Source organism: Eurytemora carolleeae, unplaced genomic scaffold (assembly GCF_000591075.1).
Source record: "Eurytemora carolleeae unplaced genomic scaffold, Eaff_2.0 scaffold1156, whole genome shotgun sequence".
Classification (NCBI taxonomy): domain Eukaryota; kingdom Metazoa; phylum Arthropoda; class Copepoda; order Calanoida; family Temoridae; genus Eurytemora; species Eurytemora carolleeae.
The window spans coordinates 86,322-109,264 of record NW_019402187.1 but is presented as its reverse complement, the minus strand read 5'-3'; the positions used below and the strand labels follow the sequence as shown (position 1 = coordinate 109,264).

The 22,943-nt window shown below is 32.6% G+C and overlaps 2 protein-coding genes across 3 annotated transcripts in view; one reads left to right on the top strand and one right to left on the bottom strand.

The window, feature by feature from the left end:
• LOC111718210 (3-oxoacyl-[acyl-carrier-protein] reductase FabG) overlaps positions 1-7,183 on the bottom strand; it is a 9,728-nt gene extending 2,545 nt beyond the window's left edge. For both annotated transcript variants that reach the window (XR_002769005.1, XM_023493749.1), the window contains exons 1-8: positions 7,141-7,183; positions 5,280-5,337; positions 4,319-4,394; positions 3,133-3,211; positions 2,116-2,160; positions 1,757-1,814; positions 1,420-1,471; positions 227-324 (exon numbers count right to left, since the gene is read on the bottom strand). Coding sequence is in view for 1 of the 2 variants with exons in the window: in XM_023493749.1 (XP_023349517.1) it covers positions 227-324; positions 1,420-1,471; positions 1,757-1,814; positions 2,116-2,160; positions 3,133-3,211; positions 4,319-4,394; positions 5,280-5,337; positions 7,141-7,180 (506 nt within the window). In the remaining variant the exon portion in view is untranslated. The remainder of the gene's footprint in view (positions 1-226; positions 325-1,419; positions 1,472-1,756; positions 1,815-2,115; positions 2,161-3,132; positions 3,212-4,318; positions 4,395-5,279; positions 5,338-7,140) is intronic.
• A 6,397-nt stretch (positions 7,184-13,580) lies between these two features.
• LOC111718216 (uncharacterized) lies at positions 13,581-18,481 on the top strand. Its single transcript, XM_023493755.1, has 5 exons — positions 13,581-13,617; positions 13,680-13,991; positions 14,247-14,697; positions 15,381-15,509; positions 17,715-18,481. The coding sequence occupies exons 1-5, from the start codon at positions 13,581-13,583 to the stop codon at positions 17,737-17,739; spliced, it is 954 nt and encodes a 317-aa protein (XP_023349523.1). The 3' UTR covers positions 17,740-18,481.
• Positions 18,482-22,943: the final 4,462 nt, after the last annotated feature.

The window sequence follows — 22,943 nt, the reverse complement described above, 5'->3', positions numbered from 1 at the left end:
TACATTGTGGTCACTCCCTTTAAGAGGGGTGGGGCACCCCAGGAAAATTGGATATACATTCCACAGCTGAAAAGTTGGGAGAGCAGTGGGGAGGGGGGGGGTTGCTTGATTCTGTGGAAAAATTTAGGTGCAACTACGAAGAAAGGGTCAGTCAGCATCTGGTTCCTTTAATTTGATTTTTTTTTGAAAATCTCTGTAGCAGCCCCTGTTTACAATCTAGATTTACCTTGTAAGCATATCCAGTGCAGCTTTACTCATATTGTATGGAGCTAACCCTGGGACAGCATGGGTCCCAAGAATAGAGGAGACATTCACTACAGAACCCTTTAAACATGAATGGAGTCTTCGCCACAAACTCTTTTATTCTAATACCTGTATCTTTGGAAATCAATGCCGTAAAACTAGAATATTTCAAACTATGATCAAATAACCTAAATTTGAAATATCATTAGGTTGCAAAGATAAAGTGATTTAAAAATTTGCGTTTGTGGCAAAGATTCAATTTCTTTGTCAAGATTTACTGATCACAAGTCACAACCGGCCCAAGCATTTTGTAATGCCGAAGCATCCAAAGCATTGAAAAATCACAAACATTTAGATTTGTTAGAATTTGAAAAAATAATGTTAAGGATATCTCACAACTTTTTACCTGGATATAATTCAATGTTCAGAAAAATTGTTAAGTTCATTTTTTTCAATTTTGTTATAAATAGCTTATGTTAGTGTTAAATAAATATTTTTATATTCAACATTTTTTTAGAATTTTCGATATTTTAGCAGGTCGTCATTAAAAGTCTCATCCTTTAAAGGTAACCCTGTAGCAAGATTACTGAAGCTAAATACCTGGACTATCTCGAGTAATAAAAAGATTGATAAACTCAATAAAAAAACTGACTTTAAGGGACTGTAGACGTTATTTCAAGTGACGCTTCATATTGGGTTCACCCAACCAAGGATTCTCCAATATGTATATATATTGGGTTCACCCAACCAAGGATTCTCCAATATGTATATATATTGGGTTCACCCAACCAAGGATCCTCCAATATGTTTATAGTATCGTACAGTTCATTGCTCCCATGTCAGTGAAATAAAGCCTACAATGCAATCCAAGAATAAAGCCAAACAATCTAGACCTAGTCCAAGAGGATGTTGAACCCCGAATCCCCAAAGACCTAGTCAGTAGGCACGAAGCAACGAATAGGAGAAGTTCCATGGAATATACATTCGCTACTTTGAGCGAACAAGAAGAGGTTATCGATCAGTTTATCATTAGTTTGTATATTTAAACCTGTAAATATAGTTTGTGTGTAACCATGTTTTATTATTCCACTCAATCTTGGTCTTTTCTTTCAGTCCTTTAGTCAAGTATATAATATTTATAAAGTAGCCTGTCCAATTCCTAACTTTAACAAATACCTTAGATTTAGTGAGATGTGGAATACACTGTTGAGTTAGCGTCATTATAGATCTAAAATAAATGGTAGACTTCATGGGCGTACACAGAAATCTCATTATATTGTTTTAATAATTCAAATATTTGAAGAGAGAGGAGCGTGGTAAGTATTTTAATTACAAAATTATTAACTTAAAAGAAAACATTATCAAATAAAAAACTTTGATTCTTAAATTTAATTTGGATTATAATTTTTCAAAAATATTCATCGAACGTTGTTTGACACATAGAAAGCTGATGGGGACAGATATGAAAAATAAAGACCCCATTTTTAATTTTGATGAAAACTTTGTTCCTAACCTAGTGTTAATATTCATTACTTTGTCAAAATCCTCAGTCGTGGCTTCTACCAAAGTCGCTAGAACACAATTTGAAATATAAAAAAAATTAAATTGAAAATTTTTACAAAGGAACTGAGGTTTTGCCACAAACTAAGATTTCCTAATCCCTAAATCTTTGCAACCCAATGCCGCAGACCTTTGTTTTTGAAACTATGACTTTATTAGATAAAATAGTAGAAATATCAAAGGTTTATACTTTCAGGTTGCAAAGATACATGGATTATAAAATTTAAGTTTGTTCCAAGAACTCAGTTCCTCTGGTTTTAAAATATATTTTTTTCGTTAATTTTTTACAAAAATTTAAATGTATTAACTTACATCTCTTGGAAAGACATCCAGCATTGTTAACAAGGACGTCAATTCCTAAATATTGAAAGAAAATTGTCAACACACAGTTCAATTCCTAAATATTAATAGAAAATTGTCAACACGCAGTTCACTGTAGACGTTATTTCAAGTGACGCTTCATATTGGNACATCAATTTCTAAATATTGATAGAAAATTGAACAATTCCTAAACTAGATAGAAAAATTATTATTAACTTGTTTTTTTTTTTGTTATTTACTCTTCTTCAATCAAGCCTTACAGGGGAATAATTAGGCATAAAATAATTAAAGCAAATGTTCAGTATAAACAATCTTGGAATTTGTAAAACCTCGAATTTTTGTGGTAGATTTACGCCGTTAAAACTAAAAAGGACGGCAAATGATTTCAGGAACCCTTAATACTGTAATAAACCGTTAATGACTATGCTGTTGACGATTTTTTAAACTGTTAATACTGTAATAAACCGTTAACGGCTATGCTGTTGACGATTTTTTAAACCTTTAATACTGTAAAAAACCGTTAACGGCTGCGCCGTTACCGATTTCTGAAACAGATGATGAATTTTTTTTCGGTGCTTCGCTTCAGATTTCGACATTTTTTTTTTAATTTGATAAAATTGAAATCCAAACGAGATTTTTAAAAATTCCTGTAATATTGAGAGCACAAAAAAAGGAAGACCGCATTTTGAAAATCCCAGAACTAAGAGAAATTTGTAGATATTGTTTCTAGAGGCATACATATGTAAAAGAAGGTTATGGACTGAATGCCCCAAATAAATTCGAAGAACAAAGCCAACTTTCAAATCGTCTTGCTCCTGTCATGTTACGTTCGAAGTCTCTGTTTGTTTTTACCGGTTTACCTCAAATTTTGATTAGGGAACTCGGTAGACCCACGGGAATGTTCTTAGTTTGGTTTAAACATTCTAAATTGAGTGGGTTGATTTTTTAGAGAAAGTTTGGTTTGCAGGGCTATAGCTTGGGTTCTCAAGCTATAGCTTATAATTTTACCATGGAAAGCTTGAAATATCTCTTGAACAACTGCAACACATTCCTCTTCAATAGACACATCACGACAACAAACTAAAACCTAAAACATTTTAGGTTTTGATTAATATTTATAAACCTTAATCAGTAGCAAATAATCTTAGCCCTAGAAGCACTTGAAGGAACAGGAAGGGAATGGATTGCCATTGACTGGACTTTTGAACCAAAATTTGTCTCACTGCATGCCTCGTTTTGCATAGAAAGATATCATTTAATTTTATGTCGCGGACATAAAACGACCATTGCATACGTTGCAGTTCCTTTACAGATCTAACCTGTGGTGCTCTATGAAATACGGCTACGGTTCCTTTAAATATCTAACCTGTGGTGCTCCTTGAATTACGTCTACAATCCCTTTAAAGATCTAACCAGTGGTGCTCCTTGAAATACGACTACGCAGTACTTTTGAAGCTTTTCATTATTTAAAAAAAATAATATTGTAAATTTCTTTTTTCACAGCTTCAAAGTTAAAAACCTACAAACCAGTACAATTAATTTAGAATAAATTTTAAGAGGTTTACAGTGAGTTCATGCATAATTTCAATTCTGATTCACAACAATACCCTTTAAAGCTTTGCCTGATCAAGTATTACATTAACGAAAGTGACTTATGCACTTCAATTGCTTTAGAAACGATGGAGAAGTGAAGGTTTCAAAGATACATTGGACATGGAGGGTCACTTGTAACTACGCATGTATTCCAAAGTATAATTACATCATATAGAAAAATACTTTAAAATCTCACTTTTGCCCCTAACTAAAAAAGTTTTAATCAATACTGGCTTCAGTGTCAATAAAGATTTGATATTATATTATCTATTTAATAAATCATATGAAAATATAGATATTTTTTAAGAAACGTTTCCAACTCTATTTTTCACCCCTTGACGCATACACCACAGTATTAAGAAGGTGTTTTGATGGGTCCACTTAAGAAAATTACATAAATAATTTATTAACACTTGGGATGGAACTGTTCTCGACTAAGACCACCAAGAACGGAACGGAACGGAAAATGGATGGAACGATTGGAAAAAGAACGAACGAGGACGTTCCCGATCTAGATAAAGGCCCTCGTTCTAGAACGAATTACTATTTCAAAAAAGTCGGAACGTGCCCAGCACTACTACAGTCCCTTTATCTATTTAACCTGCGGTGCTCCTTGAGCGCGGCATTCCGCAGCAACCTCTTCGAGTAATTCCTTTCTTCTGGCAATCAGAGCCAACCTACAAATATTCTTTAAATAAATTTAGCTTGTTTGTTTGACTGTCTGTGTCCAAAAAAACGTCAAAACGGCTAAACCGATCTAGACCGAATTTGTTGTGACAACTCCGACCCGCGAAATCACTAAAGACAAAAAATTTGTTCGGAAAATAATTTGGACATTGATTATTTTTGAAAATGCACAAAATAATACAGAAAAATCCGCACAATACGTTTTACAAAGAAAAGTGGCAGTTATGGTTAATAGCCGAAATTGTTACGGAGGCCTTGCAATTTTATACCTTAACTGCATGTCAATTAAGTTATATATCTTGCTAGATTGAAATCTGACATGCTTTCGATTATATCTTCTATAATTTGTAAAGAACTATTTAATAGAGTAAAAGTTTTGAATTGTGATTAATTAAATGGATTAGTTTTCCTCATACTCAGACTCACACTAAGTCATATCAATAATTCTAATACATTTCACCTTTCCATAGAAATTTACTTCTAAAATTAGGTTGACAAATAAACGCAGCAAATTATATAAAAAATCAAGACGACATTCAAGTCGTCCTGCATACTGTCATGTTTCGTGGGACACCCTGTAGGAGAGAATGCTCTTTATTAATTTCTTTAATTACAGGGGACTGTGAGCGTAATTTCAACCGACCCTAAATGCCAAGATAACAATGCCTGATATTTCTACTACAAAAAAAGAAATTATGATATTTAAGCACTTGTCAACATAGATGAACGAACATATATCTTTCACATTATTGTACAAATAAAGGTTTCTAGGGCATTGTGAATCGGGCATTCTTCAATCTTCACCTGGAGGCTCGCTTAAAATTACGCATACAGTCCCTCTAAATTACAACTAAAAAATATATCGTTACTATTACCTGCACCCTAGTCTAGAAAATTGTACGGCTGTACCTCTCCCAAATCCGGAACTTGCTCCTTAAAAAAAGTTGTTTGAAATTATTGCATTAAGATTTGCAATTATTTACTGCAGTAAGATTTGCAATTATTTACTGCAGTAAGATTTGCAATTATCTATTGCAGTAAGATTTGCAATTATTTAACGCAGTAAGATTTGAAATTATTTACTGCAGTAAAATTTGCAATTATTTACTGTAGTAAGATTTGTAATTATTTACCGCAGTAAGATTTGCAATTATTTACTGCAGTAAAATTTGCATTTATTTACTGCAGTAAGATTTGCATTTATTTACCGCAGTAAGATTTGCAATTATTTACTGCAGTAAGATTTGCATTTATTTATTGCAGTAAGATTTGCATTTATTTACTGCAGTAAGATTTACATTTATTTATTGCAGTAAGATTTGCATTTATTTACCGCAGTAAGATTTGTAATTATTTACCGCAGTAAGATTTGAAATTATTTACTGTAGTAAGATTTGTAATTATTTACCGCAGTAAGATTTGCAATTATTTACTGCAGTAAGATTTGCATTTATTTACTGCAGTGAGATTTGCATTTATTTATTGCAGTAAGATTTACATTTATTTACTGCAGTAAAATTTGCATTTATTTACTGCAGTAAGATTTGCAATTATTTCCTGCAGTAAGATTTGCAATTATTTCCTGCAGTAAGATTTGCAATTATTTACCACAGTAAGATTTGCAATTATTTACTGCAGTAAATTTGCCATTATTTACTGTAGTAAGATTTGTAATTATTTACCGCAGTAAGATTTGCAATTATTTACCGCAGTAAGATTTGCAATTATTTACTGCAGTAAGATTTGCAATTATTTACCGCAGTAAGATTTGCAATTATTTACTGCAGTAAGATTTGCAAATATTTACCGCAGTAAGATTTGCAATTATTTACTGCAGTAAGATTTGCAATTATTTACTGCAGTAAGATTTGAAATTATTTACTGCAGTAAGATTTGCAATTATTTCCTGCAGTAAGATTTGCAATTATTTCCTGTAGTAAGATTTGCAATTATTTAGCACAGTTATGTTTGCAATTATTTGCCGCAGTAAGATTTGCAATTATTTACTGCAGTAAGATTTGCAATTATCTACTGCAGTAAAATTTGAAATTATTTACCACAGTAAGATTTGCATTTATTTACTGCAGTAAGATTTGCATTTATTTACTGCAGTAAGATTTGCAATTATTTCCTGCAGTAAGATTTGCAATTATTTCCTGCAGTAAGATTTGCAATTATTTAGCACAGTTATGTTTGCAATCATTTACTGCAGTAAGATTTGCAATTATTTACCGCAGTAAGATTTGCAATTATTTTCTGCAGTAAGATTTTCAATTATTTACTGCAGTAAAATTTGTATTTATTTACTGCAGTAAGATTTGCAATTATTTACTGAAGTAAGATTTGCAATTATTTACTGCAGTAAGATTTGCAATCATTTACCACAGTAAGATTTGCATTTATTTACTGCAGTAAGATTTGCATTTATATTTACTGCAGTAAAATTTGCAATTATTTACTGTAGTAAGATTTGCAATTATTAACTGCAGTAAGATTTGCAAAAAAACTTTTAAACGATGCTAAAGCAAAAATATCCAATATCCGCCCTTAAACAAAATTTGCAATTATTAACTGCAGTAAGATTTGCAAAAAAAACTTTTAAACGATGCTAAAGCAAAAATATCCAATATCCGCCCTTAAACAACAAAAAAAATTTACAAGATTTTGACAAATGTTGTCAACAAAATAAAATAAAAAAAATCTAAATATTAAAAAATTATTCTTGATAAATGTTACCTGTTATAATCACCACTTTGTTCTTCAGTTGTGGATCCATCTTTTATCTGAAACATTACTTTTCAGGGGCAGATACAGGAGTTTGTCTAGGAGTGGGTAGACTTTTTAGTTTTAGAAAAAGGGGAGGAGGGCTCCAGGCTCAGTACCCGTTGGGTCTGAAAACCCCCTGGAAATAATAGATTTCACCCCATTTATGTTACTGTTGTATTAATATTTAGAAATTATAACCATATTCTTGCTATTGTTGAAGTTTCAAACATTAAGAAACAACCAGTTCAAATTTATCCAAATAGTATAAATGAGATTTGTAAGTCTTGTAAGTCTCTAATGTTGCACTGAGGCAAAATGAAAAGATTTATTCAAGTATGAAAATACGGGAGAACAAAAGAAACAAGAAAGTTGTAGTAGTTTATTTGAGTCCACAGCAATGAGCAAGGAAGAGAAGAATGGAGCCAGATAGTGCAGTGTCGATCCTAGGGTTAGGTCACCATTTTGTATATCCTGGATCTTCTGATGGAACTGATATCATAACAATTATCAGTGTTATTTATATCGTCAGATAACTATTATAATTATAGAGGGTTTTTATACATACATTATTTCCATTATTGGTGCATATTGTTTAACTTGATTAATTTCCTTGCTGTTTACTTGGTGTAATGCTAATTTCTTAAATACTAAAGTGTAGGGTAGGTTTGACCTGAATAATGGGTCAACTAGGGTTCAACTCTAAAAATAGATACGGAAAAATTCGACGGTTGGTTAATCTATTTTTATCTTTTAATTGTTTTTTCTTTCTCATATTTCTTTAGAATATAAATTTAAATTATGACACTTTACAGTTACACTATATACACTAAAATACTCACTTTATACATTTTTGAAAAGCCCTTGACCAACGCCAATGTTATACCAAATATGCAAAAATATATTTTAAAAAAAACTTTAAAACCGCAGTGTATGTTTAAGAACTTAAAATCTGCAGAATCAGTTATTAGCATGGCAGTGAGCTAAATTGTTTGCAAAATTTATTTGCAAAACTTGTTCAATCTGCTTCTTTTAAGGTGCAATCTGCTACTTTTAAGGAATTAATGAATCAGTTTTCTTAATGGAAATACCAACGTAAAGTGAGGGGAGGAAGGCCAACCACATCAATCTCTATTCCGAACCACATTCTCCTCATTTTCTTGTCCAAACCACCTCGAAATCCTCGTCCTTTCAATATTATTTTTTGAAAGTGTCCGATCCTTGAAAATAAATACATTTTTTAAAAAATATGGCGACGTTAGGGCATAAAGCATGACTAGAATAAAGTTTTCCGAGGATTTTGAGATGTTGGAATCTTCAAATCCACGAGAATGATGTCAAACATTATTTAGGTAAAACTTAAATCTCTTCTGCCTCCATAATGGCTAACCTTCATGATATAAAATAAATAGAAAAATATTCGGCATACCTCTGCCTATAATTTTCCCCATGGAACCACCCTTGTGGCTGAATTCTTTGAAAATTGACGACACTAATGAAATCGGAGATAGCAGAGTGTGTGCTCTTCATTTTGCTTAGTCTGATTTTAAGCCAAATTTGAGCACTTTTTCGGAACTTCCAGAAATCTCCCCTGCAAGGAAATTTCTCTTATCTTCTGCAATCCCATCAATAACTGTAAAAGAACCAAGATCTTCATTATCAACCTTTTTGTAAAATTCCAAAGAATAAGGCATCTAAATGTAAACAACAAGGTCATCACATCATACGAAATTTAAAACAAAAAGGCTAATTTATGTTTTTTTTTCTTCGTCATTTTAAGTTTTTCTCAAATTTTATTTAATATTCAAAATATCATATAAAAGTAAAACGCACCTTTATATATAGAGGGGGGGGGGTTATAAAATTATTTTCCATTTTAAAAGTATTCATTTGTTTTTTATGCATCCCTTTAATTCAACTAAATCTACCCAAACCAAACTAATACCAGCATATGGGGTAGATTATCCTACCTAAATCCACCCTGCGGCTAGATTTGGGTAACACCACTCTTTGTAATACCGGTATCATGCATAATACCAGTATTTACACTTCTAAAGAACGCGTATGGTAGATGATCTACCTAATTAATACCACCAAGCAGGATTTTTAAAGAGTGGTATTTAGCTCTCTAGAACCTGGCTATTATTTTTAAATACTTGGGACATAAAATGTCGTCATCCAACAGCATTTAATCACTTTGCTCCGCCCCGCCTTAATTTCTTATCTCTTGAAAACACTGAATTCAGATACTGAAATTATTCAGTTAATATTACAAAACAGCTAAACTATTCATGTATAGACGTGACGCATAAGCCCCCCCCCCCCGTATACCATGCAGTGAGAACCAGAAAAAAGTGGAATTGTCATCGTTTTTTATAATTATGAAATGTTCAGAAATATTTTTTAATTTGCAACTATTTTTTAAATCGAGTTTTAAACATTTTGAGAATTGCATCAACTATATTTGCAATGATCATTGCAAATTACAAAATCTACAGCACATTATCTCAATCAGTTTGTACCGTTCTGTTACAGTATTTTATATATTTATCAATATCTATATTCATTTCTAAACTATTGTTTTAATTGAGTTAACAGTTCATAATAATAATAACAGTTTAGATTAAAAATGCTTTTTCTTTTCTTATTTATATAATACAGCTGTAGAATACACGATGTTAAAGAATTCTTATGATTCAAATGGGGTTATAAACTGAAGTATAAACGGAAGTATAAACTGAAGTATAAACGGAAGTATAAACTGAAGTGTAAACGGAAGTATAAACGGAAGTATAAACTGAAATATAAACTGAAGTATAAACGGAATAATAAACGGAAGTATAAACGAAAGTATAAACTGAAGTATAAACGGAATAATAAACGGAAGTATAAACTGAAGTATAAACGGAATTATAAACGGAATTATAAACGGAAGTAAAAACGGAAGTATAAACGGAAGTATAAACTGAAGTATAAACGGAAATGTAAACGGAAGGAAAATATAAACGGGTCCTTTAACAGTGTTTACATACAGGGTTACCCATGTAGGAAGAGACTTCAGAGACAATTGTACGAAATTGGTTTCGTCCGTTTTCTTGAATTCAGGGTTCCTTGTATCCCAAAACAGGCTTATTTCTGTGCTCGATCATTTAGTAAACCACCAAAATACATAATTGAATGCAGAAACCAGAAATCAAGTTTTAAATCGTCATATTTTTAGAGTTTTAGGTCGTGTTTTCAGTCTGATCCTTTATGGGTAACCCTGTACTAGGGCTGGGCACGTTCCGACTTTTTAGAAATCGTTCCGTTCGGTTCTAGAACAAGGACCTTCAGCTAAATCGTTCCGTTCTTGTTCCTTATATCGTTCCGTTCTCGTTCCATTCCGTTCCGTTCTGAGTAGAAGAACGGTCTTTTTGTTCCGTTCTTGGCGTTCTTATTCAAAGACCGGTTCCATCCCGTTCGTTCCGTTCTTAGTCAAAGAACGTTTCCATCCCTCGTTCTGTTCTTAGTAAAGAACAATTCCATCCAAGACAAAAGTTTTATAGAAAAGAGTTGGTAAAAAAGTAAAAAAATACGATTTTAAAATAAAAGTTCCTCGCCGTAAATATACTTTAAATTATATATTTTAAATTTAGGGTTAAAAGAATAAGCTTAGATAATTTATAATTTTGTGAGAGCGTGGGGAGGGGCGGGAGTTCTAAAATCCTTACATGTACAATATACAGAAGTTTATGTCTAATGACGCTCATACCTTAGAACTGAACTTTTCCTTCAGCTTTTAAAAGAATGTTATGCAATGGTATATTATGTACTGTATATTATGTACTGTATATAAACATAAAGTTCCTTATAAAGAAATATAGATCACCTGCACACAGCCTTTTTAAATCGGAAATACTTCCGAGGTTAAGTTCAGTTTTGTCAGGTTGTAATACAATGCAGTTGCTTGAAAATAATCTGATAAAGTGAAATGGGACTGTGTACCATAGTACCTACTGTGCAATGCGTACAATGAATATATGAATATATTTCAGTTTTAAACAATGATGGTTCCGATGATATCAAAGCGAAATGAGAAAACTAAGAAGGTATTTAAATTTTTTTCTTCGAATCTTTATTGTTTTGGAACATTTTCATCAAAATTTAATCCCATTTTATTTACCCTGGGATCGAATTTAATGAATTTGAGCAGAACTACGTCTACTACCTAGTACCTAGATTTAGGAAGGGTTAGAATCAATTGTTTAAATTTTAACCGGCGGTAGGCAGTTCATCGACCTCTCAAATTTATTAAATTTGGTCATTGTGTTCTGTTCTGATTTTTGTTCATTCTTGAACACAGATACTCATATTCGTGTTTTTTGTTGACTTGATAATTTGTATTTTGTAATGATAAGAATAATTTTGGAATGCATGTCGTCTTTCTTTTGTTATTTACTTGATCACAGCTGTGGATGGTGGTGTATTTTTCGACCTACACATCCGCCATACTCCACTTCTGACCTACGCCAAATCCGCTATACTACACATCCGACCTACTAGCACGTGGTATTACAGCTGCTATATGGACTTGTGGCCGCAGCGCCCGGCCCCCTAGCCTGTCCTAGCCGCAGCGCTCGGCCCCCTAGCCTGTCCTAGCCGCAGCGCTCGGCCCAGAAATTGTCTTAACCTAACCTAACCATCAAATAATACTAAAATAAACAGCTGGCGTAGGTCCGATATTGCAGTAGGTCGGAAAGTTAGTAGGTCAGAAGTTCAGTAGGGGGGATGTTGCGTGTAGACGATGTAACATTACCCTGTGGATTTTGAAATTCAAATATACACAGTAAGAACCAGAAAACTGTGGAATAGAAAGACGACATTAAAACAATAATTAAGTGTGTAATTTGCTATGTTTTCTAAATCTACAGTTTTACCAGTGACTTAAATCACTCATCACGCATGGGTCTGTTTACACTACACAATTACTGTTACTCATGTTCATTGGACTTTTTATGGTTATAACTTGAGTCTAAAAGTCGTCTTCCTATACAAGAGTTTTCTGATTCTAGTGTTTAGAAATTGGAAACTTATAATCCCGATCGTTTTATCTCGATATGATATCCACAATGGGCACTTTGAAAATTATATCTCTCATATCTTCATTTTAGTTATTCCTCCCCTGATCAAAGCTCCCTTCAACCCCTGACCATGGGTACGATTACCATGCGAAATATAGAATAAAGACTAAATTAATCTGCAGATTAACAAAAGATCAACGATTGATCTTGATATCCACAAGAGTTCCCAGCTCAGGGTATTATTAAGAAAAAGGAGGTTCAGTTAGCAATCACAAATTTATAATAGGAGGGAAAAAAATCACCAATAACTCAACGGTTTTCGACCCGATCTTGAAAGTTAATGCAAAAACTTTAATGGTTGCTGTTGAAATATAAAACTTAAATAAAATAAGCACTGTTTAAGGGACTGTAAGCATAATTTTAAATGAACTTCCATTTATATATGTCATGTCCGATTTACAACAATACCTTTTAAACGAATGAGGGTATCTACCTCATCGTTGTCCGGACAAAGGTTTAAAGGTTACGAACTTACGTTTGTGAATTGGACATACCTCTCTATAAATGATAGGTCCCCAGCCCCTGAAGTTACACGTAGAGCCCCTAAGCACGTATTTTTCAATTATCTCAAATATATTTTCCAAGATGGAAGAAGTAAAGAAGAAGAAGATTATGAATGAACACAATGAGGAGGTTCTCATGTCTCTGGATCTTGAGGTTGTAGACTTTAATGACGCATCCTGGACGGACGATTATTCGGCCGTTTATTCCTCCATCGACGAAGGAGATCCAGACACATCCTCTCACTGCTCTGTGACGGGTAACAGCCTTACACAACAGGTACTGTATAGTTACACTCATGACAATTTAAAGGGACTGAGTGTTCCACTAATCATGACAATTTAAAGGGACTGTAGACATATTTTAAATTGACATGCTTAGTACTTCACGTTGTTCAATACGTTATACTTGGTATCCTTTAAATTGTCATGCTTAGTGGTAGATACTGAATATACTTCAAGTTTGTTCAATACGTTATACTTGGTATCCTTAAAATTGACATGCTTAGTGGGAGATACTGAATATACTTCAAGTTGTTCAATACGTTATACTTGGTATCCTTAAAATTGACATGCTTAGTGGGAGATACTGAATATACTTAAAGTTTGTTCACTACGTTATACTTGGTATCCTTAAAATTGGCATGCTTAGTGAGAGATACTGAATAATCTTTTTTCCTTTACAACCTTCTGATTTGATATTAAAAAACAAATTTAAATTTTTGTTTTGTTTTTAGCGACAATGTGCCTTTGAATAATCCAGAGAACAACTACCCCATCAACCTTCAATGGAATGGAGCTCCATATCCAACCTATGCTCCATTACAAACGTGGCTTCACCCTCCATTATGTGTTCAAAAGACTGAAGGTCCAGCTTCATTACGTGCTCTAGAGACTGAAGCTCCAGTTCCATTATGTGCCCTCGAGACTGAAGTTCCAGCTCTATTATATACCATAGAAACTGCAGTTCCAGCTCCATTATATACTGAAGAGACTGAATCTCCAGCTCCATTATATATCATAGAGACTGAAGCTCCAGCTCCATCACGTGCCCTAGAGACTGAAGCTCCAGCTCCATCACGTGCCCTAGAGACTGAAGCATCAGCTCCATCACGTGCCCTAGAAACTGAAGCTCCAGCTTCATTATGTGCCCTAGAGACTAAAGTTTCAGCTCCATTATGTCATCTCAATGAGACTGATCGATGTAACCTTCAAGAGACTGGAATTTCAGTTCCTTCCTTCCAACTTTTGGAGACTGGAATTTCAGCCTTGTCCCATGATGAATTGAGGTTGCCCGATGATGTAATATGCTCATACATACATGGAGAAGAGCAAACTTATGATTTTCAAGTATCTGACCAGAATCAAGTTTATGAAAACAATAATCAAGATTTTAGAAATTCGATTTTAGAAACATATTTTTCCAGTAACTTCGTTCTGTAAAAATTATCAATTTTAGGTCAAGGTGACAATTCAAATGACGGTCAAGCTTTACCTGAAGATACAATTAAAACCAGTTCTTCTTTTAGTTCAATTTACTGTACACCATCTTGCAGTACACCATCTTGCAATACACCATATTGCAGTACACCATCTTACTGTGCACCATCTTGCAGTACACCATCTTACAGTACACCATCTTGCAGTACACTATCTTGCTGTATACTATCTTCCAGTACACCATCTTGCAGTACATCCACCAACTCTGCTGAGCAACAATATTTTCTCATATACCCAGATACCGACGGTGTCCCACCGTTCTATGCCCCGTGTTCCCTGGTACAACATGTACCGGACAGTGCAGTACATATCGGTCTAACTCCAGTACAACACTCTGTTCCTCAAACTAGAATTTTTCCGGATCGCGGATTAAACAATTCTCTAAGATGCAAGAAATATAGAAAAATCAGGTTAGATATTTTATCTCTTAAGAAAAGATTACTTTTTATTTTGATATTAGTTTTTTTGTTGTTGTTAAAATCATTCATCAATATTTCTGGACTCAAATCAAAGAAATAAAAAGCCCTTTCAATAATTTTGTTGACACAGAATTTAAAGTTCTTACAGTATACAGGAATTTTCCCTGGGGGTTGGCGGAATTACTGAGTTTTGACCTTCCAGGGGCGGGGGAAGGAGTTTAGTCCACATTACGATGTAAGGTACTTTCCCGAAGGCAACTTCACAAATGTGCAATTTCCCAAGCGGCAACTTTCCTAGTCTGTTTTAGCCGCAGCGCTTGCACACTTGGGAAAATTGCACATTTGGGAAGTTGCCACTTGGTAAATTATCCTTTGGGAAGTCGCCCTTGGAAAAATAGCTCACCCCACATAGCCCCTCCCCACAGCCCCTCCCCACAGCCCCAGCTGCTTTGAGCTTATCTTCATGACTCATGGGATTTTTAATGTTCTAACATCTTGACAAAAGATTAGTTCTTTATTAAACAAGTCTATAGAACTTGAACACGGCAAATAAACGTAACATTTATATATAGTCAATGCGAAATGAAGACTTATTGAATTCATATGCAACCTAATAAGCTTTCTTTTCTCAGAAATCTTTTAATAAAAATTCTATTAATAAATTACGTAAACAGAAAGGAGAGAGAAGAATGGTTAAGGAGAGAGTTGGAAAAGGAAAAAAAGAGGAATGAGTACCTTCTTAAGAAAAAACAGGCCCTGAGTAAAGAGCTGAAGCATCATGTGAATATGTTTAAAAAGAGCAGGTACTGTAAAACTATATCTTGCAGTTTTTATCTACAGGGTGTCCCACATCACATTGTATTATGAAATAAATGCAGAGTTCGTATTTCATGGATGACGATGATTAATTTATGTGCGCATACCCAATTCTTATAAATATCCATTTATCTATTTAGATCCTTTACCACTGCGAACCAAGATGTGTAGACTCACGTAAAAATTAAGCAGTAAATTTCGCCAACTACTTCTTTTATACTTAAGCTAAAAACAAACGCGTTAAAGATTTAGAATGTATATGCCCAGGGCTGAAAAAAGATTGAGTCGAGGCTCTCTAAAAAAAATGACTTATTGCTTTCTTTGGCTAGATATCAATGAATTACAGAGAGATAAATAATTCCAAAAACTTGGTAAGTCTACATTAAACATCGCCATTCAAGAATAAGAGCTTTTTCTTTAATCCAATATGTTTTTTCTAGGACACCAATTTTTGATCAGTTATAATGCACACACACCATAACCTCCTCACCTCATACTATATACACACCTAGATACATAATCTAAGCTAAGGCAAAAATATTTTTATTTTCGAAAGGATACTTGCTAAGGATGTCTTCCCGATTGTCAAATTCTCAAAAAAAAATTCACTTCACGAAGTGAGCGTATTTTATCATGTAAGGGTAAGCCCCGCAAAGCCGCTTGTAGTTAGGGTTTTGAATCGCTTTTAAATACGATCGAAAATATATTATCGTTTTTCGTTTTTTACTAAATCGATCATATCGTTTTCAGAAATAAACTATGGGGCTGCACAACGAACGTACCATTCGTTTTGAACTTTTCAAAAACAAAAAAAAAACGATACGATCGTGATTTCTTGAAAAAAATATCGTTTAAAAAACATCGTTAATAAATATGATTATAATTTTAATTTTCTTTACATTTTATATTATCGAGTGAAATGAACGTAACGTTTTCGACATCTAACTTTATTTTTTACATATAAAAATTTGAAGAATGTCGTCTGACATGTTTTTTATAACAGGAAATGAGCTAATATTTCTTAATTTTATGATTTTTACAATCTAAGGGTTTTATGACCAAAAATAATTATTGTAAACAAACCGAAACGATCGTTTTTTCAAAAAGTGAAAACAATACATCCCTACTTGTCTGGCGAAAAACGTTTAAAAACCCCTGTATGATGAAATTGGTAAAGTGCGTATAATTCAGCTGAAATACATTTAAGTTATCATTATCAAACTGTGATCAAACCCCTGTACGATGAAATTGGTAAAGTGCGTATAATTCAGCTGAAATACATTTAAGTTATCATTATCAAACTGTGATCAAACCCCTGTACGATGAAATTGGTAAAGTGCGTATAATTCAGCTGAAATACATTTAAGTTATCATTATCAAACTGTGATCAAACCCCTGTACGATGAAATTGGTAAAGTGCGTATAATTCAGCTGAAATACATTTAAGTTATCATTATCAAACTGTGAGAAAATAGCTTCTTTCGTCATAATTAATATGATAAGTTAATATAAAGATTATTCCTAGCAACAATCTACTTCTTATAACTTTTTCAAGATTTTGAAAGGAGATTTTCACCTAAAAAAGGGAAAATTTTAAAGAAAATGGCATTTCAAGTGACCCTATCGAAAAATAAGCGCTTTTGATCACTACTAATTTATTTCTATCTGTTGCGTCTATAAGGAGAAAATGGTTAGAAACTACTCGTACCGAAGAACGTAGTGTCCATACAAATTCAGAGAGTTGAAACATTCAACTCGGATCGTAAAAAATCAATTTATTTCTAAACAAATCATTTAGATATTACAACTAGTAATCATCGATAATTTTTCCACGAATTGTATATAGTTGATATTTCATAATATTTTTATTCTTCTGATCTGATAGTTACTTTTGAAAACATTTATTCCTGTTGTGAGGATTTTTGATAATGAAGACGACATTTTCATATTTTCCAGGAATGTTCGAAAATGCCAGAGAAATATTATCCAAAAAAAATCCAAAATATTATGAAATATAAACTATATACCAATGTGTCGAAAAATAATTAATGACTATTGTTTGTAATATCTGAATGATTTGTTTGTATTAAATTGATTATTTTACGATCCGAGTTGAATGCTGCAACTTTTTGAATTTGTATGGACGCTACGTTCTTCAGTATAAGCCGTTTTTAACAATTATTTTCTTATAGACTCTACAGATGGAAGCAAGATTAGTAGCGATCAAAAGCGCTTATTTTTCGCCCTAAGTATTTTACCCCCTCTCATTTTTCGCGAACACTCCTTTTAAGAGCTTGTGTCCCTGTTGACATTGATAGCTGACGAGTTGCACTTGGATTGATACATTTCTGAAAGCAGTTTTACGAGTACGGTATTTAGTACAAATGTAGTTTTAAAAAGAGTTCCAGGGCCCAAATGTGTGACTCATCCAGCCAGACGCTTCATTTTATACTTCAGTCTTCAATCAGTTCAGTTCAGTTCCTAACTTCTGCATTAAATACTAAAAGTATACACATATATGTGACACAGTGTAAACGTTTTCCCTAAAGTTACCTCTTGTCCGTGGTTGAATATATCACACAAATTTTAACACTGTATTTGAATCTTATAGCCATAAATTACACTAAAGGAACTGAATACTCACTAAACAGAATTCTAAACAATATATATTTGCAACCTGATGGCGTAAACCTTTTTAAACTGTTAATTTTGTTAGACCAAATATTCTATGTTTTAAATATTGAAGGTGGCGAGATTTCAGTTCCTTTCTTGTTTAAAAAGTTGAGAGTTTTAAAAATGTTTAGAAACCCTGTGATGAAGAATGATCCATGTGTGAAGAAGATAATTGATCAAGCAAACTTGATTTCACGCAAATAACAATACTGTAAATATTTTTATTCAATTTTGAGTGAATTGAATTTTTGCAAATTATCTTTTTTCCATCTCATGATCTTAGTTCGTTTCCCTTTTGTCCATTTGACGGCCCAATTTTTTATTTTTTATCAATTTTGATGGTTATTATATCGTTAGAACTGACGAGGATCAACCAAGTCCGAAATATATTTTCAAAAAATGTGGAACAAAAATCTACTTTTTTAACTCCACAGAAGTTTGGTCCATTACCATCACCGAATATTAGTTATTATCTATTAATAGATATTTTTACTACATATAATAACACTGTCAAGAACCTTGCTCATTTTGAAGATTTTTATATAGAATTAAAAAAAGTGTATTTGAATTAAAATTAAAGGGGATGGTGGATTTATCTATTTAGATCCTTTACCACTGCGAACCAAGATGTGTAGACTCACGTAAAAATTAAGCAGTAAATTTCGCCAACTACTTCTTTTATACTTAAGCTAAAAACAAACGCGTTAAAGATTTAGAATGTATATGCCCAGGGCTGAAAAAAGATTGAGTCGAGGCTCTCTAAAAAAAATGACTTATTGCTTTCTTTGGCTAGATATCAATGAATTACAGAGAGATAAATAATTCCAAAAACTTGGTAAGTCTACATTAAACATCGCCATTCAAGAATAAGAGCTTTTTCTTTAATCCAATATGTTTTTTCTAGGACACCAATTTTTGATCAGTTATAATGCACACACACCATAACCTCCTCACCTCATACTATATACACACCTAGATACATAATCTAAGCTAAGGCAAAAATATTTTTATTTTCGAAAGGATACTTGCTAAGGATGTCTTCCCGATTGTCAAATTCTCAAAAAAAAATTCACTTCACGAAGTGAGCGTATTTTATCATGTAAGGGTAAGCCCCGCAAAGCCGCTTGTAGTNCAGGGCCCCCCCCCCCCTACATCAAATGTGCCAACTCCACCATCCCCTTTAATTGAAAATACTATTTAAAGATTCTGTATTCTACTAATTATAACTATTTAATGTTTATTTTAAAAATTGTTTCAATTCGTCTTCTCAAGAAATATGTATGTTTGATTTTTATAGTTTTTATTTTTCTTAAATTTTTATCATTATTATTATTATCATCATTATTATAATAATCTATATATTAACTTAGAAGTTATAATAGCTAGGCTTTTAGGGAGCTTCGCGCCCATCTTCTTTTTCAACTTTTAATTGTGGCTTTATCTGTGAGCATCTTCTCTTTGTACAGTATAAATTTTTTTTAATTAGCGGATTTCATAATATTTTTTCGCTCATTTTCAAATTTTACAAAATAAAATTATTTAAGATAAAAATATTTCATGATTACATATTTAACGTCTGATGGCCATAATTTGGGCCTGATCGGTTTAGCCGTTTTGACGTTTATTGGATACAAACAAACAGACAAACTAAACAGACAGACAACGACAAGCTAAATGTATATACAAGAAGCCTAGTTATTATAAATTCTAAATTAATCAATGACTCATTCTATGATGCATAAATCTTAAATGAATCTGTGAAATTTGTTTTGTAAAAATTGATAACAATATAAAAATTAAAAATATTAAAATATCTGTAATACCTTTTTTAAAATATGTAATAATGGTGTTTGTTTCAGATTACATAAAATCAAAGATGTCAAAGAAATTTGTGGAAAATTTTGAGGTAAGAGCACTTTATCAATGTTCATAAATTATTATAATAAAAATACAATATCCCTCCCTAAACAAGCCGCACTTCTTGTGATTTTTTACATTTTTAATTATTGATTTTGATGGTTATCATATCGTTAGTTAAAACTGACGAGGGTCAATCAAATATTTTCCCAAAAAAGTATAACTAACAACTATTTAATTTACTCTGTGAGATTTGGTCCATCATAAGCAGTAATTTTGAATTCAAAATTATTCTTATTCTATTCAACAGGATGGAAATTATTCGCCATGTGACAACAGGAGAGATGAGGTATTTTAAGTTTTTTTTTTATTAAACTAAATTGTAAATTTAAAAACTAGAGAGAGATTGTTCAACTACCAACCACTAGTCAAATTTGTCTTTGTGTCTTTGAAATAAAGTTGAACCAGTTCAGGAGAAATAGTTTAACTATCCGTTTCTAGTTCAACAACATATTGCAATTTATAAATTTCAAAAGTTGGTTTAATATTTTTATAAGTAAACATTCGTTCTTAAAAGGAATTGAGTTTTTGCCACAAACTCTGATTTTCTAATTTCAATATCGTTGCAACCCGATGTCGTACACCTTTAATATTTCAAACTATGAATGCTATTAGATCAAATAAGGTAAGTTTGAAATATCAAAGGTTTACATCATAAGGTTGCAAAGATATAGATTTTACAAAAACTGAATTTGTGGCAAAGACTCAATTCCTTTAAGAAAAATGTAGTTTACAAAAGAAAATGAGTTTTTTAAATCCCGTTATCTTTGAAACCCGATGTTCTAGACCTTGAATAGTTCAAACTATGAATTCTGTTTGATCAAAAAGTCTCAGTTTGAAATATCAAAGGTTTACATCATAAGGTTGCAAAGATATAGATTTTACAAAAACTGAATTTGTGGCAAAGACTCAATTCCTTTAAGAAAAATGTAGTTTACAAAAGAAAATGAGTTTTTTAAATCCCGTTATCTTTGAAACCCGATGTTCTAGACCTTGAATAGTTCAAACTATGAATTCTGTTTGATCAAAAAGTCTCAGTTTGAAATATCAAAGGTTTACACTGTCAGGTTCCAAGAACTTAGTTCCTTTAATTGTATTCTTTATAATGTTGTTTTTAATAAAGACGCTTTTAAAAAAGTAAGATAACACACCCTAAAAACTTTTGTTTATTTCTAGATATTTAATAAACTGATACATATCAAGGACTATAGATGGGAGACAATAAATGGCCTTAAAAAAATTGGCCTATATGAACATGCATAGATCCTCCATACTTTGATTCTTTAGCCCCCCAGGCATCCATAGATTCAAACTGAACAAAAAAACAAAGCTGAGCTGAAAACTTTAGAATGGTGAATATCGAGATTAATGCTTGATCCTCTCTTTTTCTTAATATCGAGACTAACCTAACTTTGTACTTGTATCCTGAAAAGTGTATCAAATTCAACCAATCAGAGTCGCGTATATAAAGCCGATGATTTAAAAATTTTGCGCGCCATTTAAGATTAATATACAGAAACGGTAGGGACTCTCTTATTTTTTAAAACCGGTTTTTAATTTTTCTCTTCTATACCTAAGAAAGAACGGTTTAAGAAGAAAATCAAAAGTGTGTCCAAATTGGATACTCAGATTAAGTAATTCGGATTAAGGATATCTCATTCTAAAGCTTTCAGCTCTAAATATATATATCTTTTAAATTCTCGAATCCTTATATCTTTGTGAACTGATATTTCATACTTTATATTTCAAACTGTTATTTTTATCTAACATGGAAACGGTGAATAATCATTTCATTTTTTCTTTAATGAACAGCTGGAGGATATTGAACCTTCCAACTTCGGACCCTTTGAACTAAACATAAGAATGGATTTGGCTCCTTCTGACCTAAGTTCTGGATCTGGTCATCTTTACTGCTCTTCCCAATGTCCTCCTCCCTTCTCTTCCCAATGTCCTCCTTCCTTCTCTTCCCAATGTCCTCCTCCCTTCTCTTCCCAATGTTCTGTGTCCCATCAGGGCCTTACGCGTCGGGTAAGTCCAAATCAAAGGTTGAATAACAAGATTTAAATTGACTCAAACGATTCATGATTGTATCTTAGAGGGACTGACATGATTTACGGCAGTACCATTTAAACTTTTGACTGATAAAGGTTGTTGGAATTATCTAGAGAAACGTTTCAATTGTTGAGCACTTTGTTAGCAACTTCGGTTTTTTATTTTAAAAAAATATATTAATATTCACTTCCTACAAGTGGCAAACAAAATATTTTCTTTCGAAATTTTAAAATCGCTTTTAAGGTTTAAAGTCAAAGGTTTGGATGGAGGGGTCTTTTGAAATTACGCTTAAAAGTCTCTAAGGAATTGAGTCTTTGCCACAAACTCTGATTTTCTAATCACTATATCTATGGAACCAAATGTTGTAGACCCTAGATATATCAAACTATAAATGATGTTAGATCAACTATTAAAGGTTTACAACATCAGGTTCCAAAGATATAGGGGTATGGATATTTGAGTTTGTGACAGAGACTCAACTCCTTTCTCTCCAACTTGGAACATAAAAATAGTGCTGGCATTTTTATGCTTTTTTACAGTAAACAAACCACTGCAGCGTTGAAAGAGCTGCTGCCAATTATTCTAGACTAATTCTTTTTAACATTCGAAGTTATCTTTTATGGAATTGAATCTTTGCAACAAACTCAGATGTTCAAATCCCCATATTTTAGCAACCTGATGGTGTTAACTTTTGATATTTTAAAGATATTGCAAAGATATAGATATTAGAAATTCGGAATTTGTGGCGAAGACTCAATTCCTATTTTTACAGATACAAA

Bases quoted from the DNA above. Each gene is read 5' to 3' on its own strand.
- LOC111718216 (XM_023493755.1), top strand. From the start codon at position 13,581: ATGGAGCTCCATATCCAACCTATGCTCCATTACAAAC. The intron at 13,992-14,246 runs GTAACCTTCAAG...TATCAATTTTAG, and splicing joins TCTCAATGAGACTGATCGAT to GTCAAGGTGACAATTCAAAT. The intron at 15,510-17,714 runs GTACTGTAAAAC...ATTTTCTTATAG, and splicing joins AATATGTTTAAAAAGAGCAG to ACTCTACAGATGGAAGCAAG.